The 7,073-nt window shown below is 32.9% G+C and overlaps 1 protein-coding gene across 1 annotated transcript; it reads right to left on the bottom strand.

Annotated features, from left to right (window-relative positions):
* Positions 1-331: 331 nt before the first annotated feature.
* LOC132797564 (uncharacterized) lies at positions 332-2,192 on the bottom strand. The gene is made up of 3 exons (XM_060809321.1): positions 2,164-2,192; positions 1,544-1,914; positions 332-1,485 (listed from the first exon to the last, which is right to left on the bottom strand). Exons 1-3 carry the CDS (start codon positions 2,175-2,177, stop codon positions 1,322-1,324), a joined length of 549 nt encoding a protein of 182 aa, XP_060665304.1. The 5' UTR covers positions 2,178-2,192; the 3' UTR covers positions 332-1,321.
* Between the last annotated feature and the right edge of the window lie 4,881 nt (positions 2,193-7,073).

Here is a 7,073-nt window from a genome sequence, read left to right as displayed (position 1 = left end):
TAAAGAAATACTTTTGTATGGGGAAAACGCCTACTTACTAGGGGTCTTAGTTGCTTTGGCTGACAATCTGGCATATTGTGCCGTCTATGGTATATTTTTAATGTGGTACAATAGCGATATACCAAATATATCATTTGGTATATTTTTAGTACTTTTGTAATTATTTCGGTGTATTTTGAAAATAATACCGGAATATTTTGCTTTTATTCAAAATGGGTAGCGGGTATCTCACAGTCGAGCACACTCGACTGTAGCTTTCTTACTTGTTTGTTCGTTTCCCAGTCTCTGAACATTGCAGAACGTTTGTGCAAGTTTAAATAAAGGCACAACATACTCCAATAGAATAATTTTATTTGGTTTCATTTGTTTTAAATTTATTTGTAATATTCTCGAATGCTTTAGGAATTTTGCAGCCTAATATTCCAGTATCCTTTAAAAGTCGAATGTAGAAATTATGTCATCTAATTTTCAATAGATAAATCAAATAATCTAGTTTATGATTTGAGCTGCTGCCCTAATACTATTTTAACAGTCCACCTAAGCGCCAATTGTGATAATTTGTTAAATGGGGCGGGCGAACAATCTAAACAGATTAAATAAAACTCCAATGTCTCGTGAATTTTTGTATAAGAATTATGTATAGGTCGGTCCATCAAACAATTTAAAGCGCGATTTTTTAATTTTTACAATATATTTGCACTAACATAATTGCTGTGCTTGGAATGATTTTTCTTTTTTTATTAAATTTGCATTCCAATGTAAAATAGAAGAGGGCAGCTTTCTGTTAATTGTGACTTCTTAGGATTTATCGAGTTTCATACATAAAACCGTTGTTTATATTAATATTCATATTTAATATAGGATCATACATACAAATAAGAATGAAATCTTAAAAATGATAAAGTAGAATTCGTAATTTGGATTTTTTTCATTTACTTTTACAAGATTTGCAAGATAGCTGTTACATTTCTACTTTTATTATCATTATATTTGATGCCATTTGTTTACAGCTTGCTTATCATTTCGCACAAAACACATCTGTTGTTTCTTTTTTAAATGCATACTTTGATCTTTAAAGTTAAGTTTTTGTTTTTAAATGATAAAGGAATTTTTTGTTTTGTGTTAGTAGAGTCAGAGAGAATCGGTACATTTTTAAGACTACGCTCCTATGAAAGATTGCTGTTATAAGAGAACTATGCGCCGCACACCCATATGCATACATACACAAGTTTGCGTGTGTGTGTGAGAAGCCCATTTTGTGTGAATTTTGTATGTTGATTGATGTGTATATGTAAATTGTATATTTAGTAACGCGCCGACTTTAGGCAGCCACCTCGCTGGCTTCGGTACCGTTTTGAACCTCATCCTTCGTGCTGGCAGCATCGTCCAATTTCGCTTTTTTTTCCGGTGTGGCAATGACCTCATCAGATTTGGCAGTAGTCTCATCGACCTTTCGTTTCACGGCTTCAGCGGCAGGCGTATTATCTAAGTTAGAATTTCAATGTTAATTAGCAGAGGTATTAAAACTTAAGAAGTTACACACCTTTCGAATCACCGTTGGCTACCTCTGTCTCATCGGCGCCATTCTCCACAACGGCTGGTGCTTCCTCGCTGACCGTTTTGGGTTCAGATGTCTTATCATCAGCAACTGGTTCCTCCGCAGCTACTGGTACTTCGGCCTTTTTTTCAGCTTCTACAGCATCTTCAGCAGCGGGAGCAGATTCGGCACTAGTCTCGGTCCCATTTTCCTTGGCACCGTCAGCGCTGCTACTTGAATCCTCTTCAGCAGCAGCACCATTTTCTGTAGTGGTGGACGTTTCAACTGCTGCTGCTGCATCTTCGACTGCAACGGCCTCTTTATCCGTTTTTACGTTGTCAACTTCGACGGCCACCTTCTCGACCACAGGGGTTTCGCTAATAAAAAAAAGTGAACGGATGAGTTTATTAATTTACAGATCGTATAAAATATGCAAATTAATCACAATACAATTACACGTAATTGACGTAAAAAATATTAAACGCAATTTAAATAATAGTAATTTCACTGTTGGTCAAAATTTGTTGTGAAAAGGTGGTATGTGTACAATTTCCCACTGTCCCCCAATCAACACCAAATCGTTAATTACAGCCTTTATTAAATACTTTTATTGGCCGGACACCTACTACCTATTTGACATTTGGTATAGTTTTCAAATGTACAATTGTTTCGACGATTGAATGAACAAACTAAACAAATATTTTTAGTATTTTTGTGAGGTATCATGCAGATTATGGTATTAATAAACCCAGCCAGTTAACAAGTATTCTGCACTAAACTATTCACAATTACCAAAGTTATTTAGTTATTCATTAGATTTTATTAAAGATGGCGCACTCTTCATAATAAACTAAAATCAGAATAAAAGAAAAAGTAAAGCACGCAGAAAAATCGCGACTTGTTAAAAATATAATGTGCAAACTGGTTTTTATATGCTATATATATAGACTATATTCATCTCCCTCATACGCATACCTCATCGTCGGATATGAGAGCCTTTCGTGTATAAGAGAATTACTTAAGAGAGCAAGAGAGAAATGAAGTGTAAAGCAAGCGGCAAAAAAAAAAAAATAACGACCAAAATGTATTCTGAGAAGTACCCACCACAATGTAATCAACCCCTTTCAACCAAGGTAACCTAAGCAAATGACAAAAGGATTTAATGCTAACAATAATGGTTATTCCTTGCTTCTGCACACATCATGTACAATGCAATCCTCATGACAAGATTAATGATTATTTTGTGAAGTGCCAAATCGCCGGAAGAACGAATTTGAGCAATTATTATCTCGGATCGAATAACAATAACACCAATATTTGAACGTATTTAGAATTATAACAAAAATATATGAGACTACAGTCAACCTACTAAAGCAAACAAAGTAGAACGATAGCTAAAGCAGCAAGAAAAAGAGCGGCAAATTGGATACATAGATGTACACACGTATGCATGTGTGTACATACTTACATGTATATATTTGCTCACTCCGCTTTGTCCACACACCTAACATGTTATTTCAATGCCTTCACAACCGCTGCCTCAGTCATATCTACCAACCAGCTTTCTGCCGACGCTGTAGACAGTGTTTGCCGGCCGGAGTGTAAGCGAGAAAGAGTCATGACGCCGCGCCAAATTCAACGGCGTCATTTTTTGCGCGCACATTAAAGACGCATTGGAGTAAAAGAGACAACGATATGCATTGCCCAAGCATTTTACGTAGATAGACACAAAATTCAAAAAAAAAAAATTCCAAACTGATGAAGAAAAATTGTGTACGCACACCACACTAACAATGGCAATATACAATCTTAACGTATTAAATATACACATTAATATTAAGCAGTCTCATTTGCACACAAACTTAAAACCATTACTCACTTCTTTTTTGTCAGCAACATCAGCCATTTTAATTCTCAAATTTGGTTTTCCCAGAGAACCGCGAAGAATATATTTGAAAATTATTCGCGTACGTGAACACAAAACTTAGATGCAATTAAAATCGGAAATGTTTAATAATACTCGCAAATTTAGTTATTATCGTGCAAATTTTTTCCTGTTTGGTCCGCTTTTAAACTGAATGTATTATGGATTTTTGGTTGCCGATTTCAAAACGTCTACACAGTTCCACTGAAAATCGCCGAATGAGACAGATAGAGCAGTTGAGGTAACTTTATATAAGCTACACATTGTGATCAGTTATCGATATTCCGATATATCGATACAAATGTACATGTTGTCCCAAAAAAATTTTTTCGATGGTCAAATGTCTCATTTTATAATTAAACCATAAAATGTCTAAACAATACATATACATATAAGGAATACTTAGACATTGTACATACATACGTCTGAATCAAAACCTCTAGTTTTTCACATATGCATACATACATACATATGTACATGGGTAATATTATTGTTAATAAACGCTGTCTGCAAGTTACTTAAGAAAAACTTGAAAAAAAAACCTTTGCGAAAATTGTTCAAACTAATAAGAGAGCATAAAAAACAAAACAAAAAACATGATTTTAAAACAATTTTTTCATTCCTAAAACGTCTAGCTATCCGACGAATCGTTCCATAACCAACGTGTATGGTCAATCTTCAACAAATCTGATAGTGCAGTCGTTCTATTTTTTTTGTATCAAATTATTTAGGTAGTTTTATATAATGCAAAAAGCAAATAAATAGTCAATTAAAGAATAATAGATTGAATTTATTCCAACATATAGTTTTTGATTTTACACGGTGCCACATTTCATTATCGATTGATTTATTTTATTTTTTTCGATTGATATTCCATTTGTTTGAAGTCCATCTAAAAAAACATCAACCGTCAAAAATTATAGCGGCAGTTCAACATCTATGCTGTCTCAGGACGTCATAAATAAGGAGCATAAAAATTATCGATATTTGCGATAATGGACCTTAAATCAGCTGTTATTAGCGTATTTACACCAAGCGCATCTGCAAAAATTATGAAAAGTAAACACAAAATTCGCATCAGCTGCTTAAAGGTGCGAAACTCAAAAGAATATAAAAGGTAGTAGAAGCAAAGTGGAAATTAAGGTTCAAAAAGGTATATGTTTGAATATAATTAACTTATATTCATATGCAACATTTTTCCGTTTTGCATTCTGAAGCGATAAAAATACCTCTTCAACATTTTCTCATCTCTTTGTTTATTTTCATTTATATTTTAGTCTATATGTAGTTGATTTTTTTAATGCCAATTTTACGGAATGATTAGTTTACAGACTGTAAGTATTGTGAACTAAATTGTATTGTTTCTCTTGAGCTTTATATAAATCAATAAAAAAAAATTAAAAATTATGTAAGGATGTACGCGTCAAAAGTATGCAAACTTTGCATCGTACCATATTTAGGACCTAGTGCATCTTTTGCGATTCTATGATGCAAAGTCCCAGTACACGAATAACTGTTTAGGAGTCAAAAACTAATCAAACTGATGTGGGAAGAAGAATTATAACATAGGCAGTATAATCAAATCAACATTCAAAAAGTATAGGATATTATTTATTTTTATATTTTATTAATTAATTGACTCTACTTATATCTGTTTTACATCATAAAAAGCAACTTGCCTTGCAAAGTTAATATTTCTATACAATGTCATATTAATCGTCTTGGTGATTTTATGCCCTATGCATTATCCGACGAAGTAAAAAAAAATGATATAATCGAAAAAATTCAAATGTATTTTGTAAATCGTCTCTACCGACTTCGATAATACATAAATTTGTATTGGAATTGAATACAATACAAATATATAGCTTAATTGTTTAAGTTTATTTTGTTCTTGCAATTATTACAAATATATTCATACTTTTTCCTAAAATTCAATATTTGTTGCTTCACACCACTGTGCTCGGATTACGAAACGGTTCCGATCTGTCTGGTTTTGGGCTGAATTCAGCTGCAAAATGAACTAGTTTTTTTTCTCGAATATAGCGAAAATGATGAGTGAAATGACGATAAAAAAAACTGAATTCTTTTGAACTCTCGCTTTAGTAATATTTGACATATTTATTTTATATGGAGCTCAGCAAAAATAAGGTGATTTTGTGTACGTGGGAAGACGTCTTTAATAAGAAAAAGATAAAAAAGTTTGAATTAAGATAAGTTACACAATTCCTATTTTCTTTTGCCAAATTATCTATTAAGAAAAAAATCTACACTAAAAAGAATTTAATTATAGATATTTGCGGGATGCAGATCAAGAAATATTAAAATTTGAATAGCATCGAATATCAGCGACCGATAAAACCGTCACCACGAGTTTATTTCCTAGGCTGACGTACTTTTGTTGAAATGAAAAAACAAGTTAAAAATACTTGTGTAATGAAACGGATGGCATTACTTTTGTTGAAGTTGAGTAAAAGTTGTTTATTAAAAATGTAATCTGTTTAATTTATTTAAATGCTAAAAGTGCATAAAAACAAGTAGTTGAAATGACCGGAATGAAGTCGGTTAAACAGGTGGCATCTCCTTTTTGTGGGAAACAGCTGACTGCCGCTCCACTGTTTTTTTTTAATTAAGTTACAAAACTTTATTTGTGAAAAAGATAAAAGAGTAATATATGCAAGATGAATTCATCCTTATGCAATTTCAATCCATGCAGGAAATTGAAAATACGAAGGGCATTTTTCCGCGTTGTTTACATCCAAGAACACAAGTCAACTGTTTCAGCGGTAAGAAATTAAGCGTTCCTTTAGCAAAAACGACAACGAAAAGTAAAAACCGGAACACTTTTGTATAGGTAGCATTTTTTGCTTATTTTATTGTATCATGATAGATACAATTCGAAGAAGATTCGTGCTATGCGAAATTGCCATTTTTAGCTTTTAATTATGCAGAATGCAGGTGCTAAAGCACAACACACAACTAATAGAGTGATTTTAATCCATACCAAACACGATGATTTTAAAGAAAATAATGGAGAACGACAGCTCTGAAATTTGGCAATTTAAAAATATGGTTATGACCGTTAACAAATGTTACAAGATTAATTTTATATTTGCACACATTAACATAAATAATTTAAAGTTTCAGAACATTGTTAATAATCCATTGTTTTTATACCCGCTACCCATAGGGTAGAAGGGTATTATAACTTTGTGCCGGAAGGAAATGTATGTAACAGGTATAACGAAGCATCTCCGTTATATATATTCTTGATCAGCGTCAACAGCTGAGACGATCTAGCCATGTCCGTCTGTCCGCCCGTCCGTATGAAACACTGGATCTCAGAAACTATAAGAGATAGAGATCAAGTTTGTTTAAAATTTTTGCCACGCTCACTTCCGCCTCGAAAATCAAAAAAAAATCAAATAACAAGCGTAATTTTACAGATAGAACTGCGAATTTTGGTGTTTACAATAATATCTATAGAATTTATGAGTCCTGAAAATTTGATTGCGATCAGATAAAAATTGTGGAAGGTATTAAAGAAATTCTTTTGTATTGGCAAAAATGCCTACTTACTGGGGGTCTGAGTTGCTTTATCCGACAATTTGG

Source organism: Drosophila nasuta, unplaced genomic scaffold (assembly GCF_023558535.2).
Source record: "Drosophila nasuta strain 15112-1781.00 unplaced genomic scaffold, ASM2355853v1 ctg14_pilon, whole genome shotgun sequence".
Taxonomy (NCBI): domain Eukaryota; kingdom Metazoa; phylum Arthropoda; class Insecta; order Diptera; family Drosophilidae; genus Drosophila; species Drosophila nasuta.
This window is presented reverse-complemented; position numbering and strand designations above follow the sequence as displayed.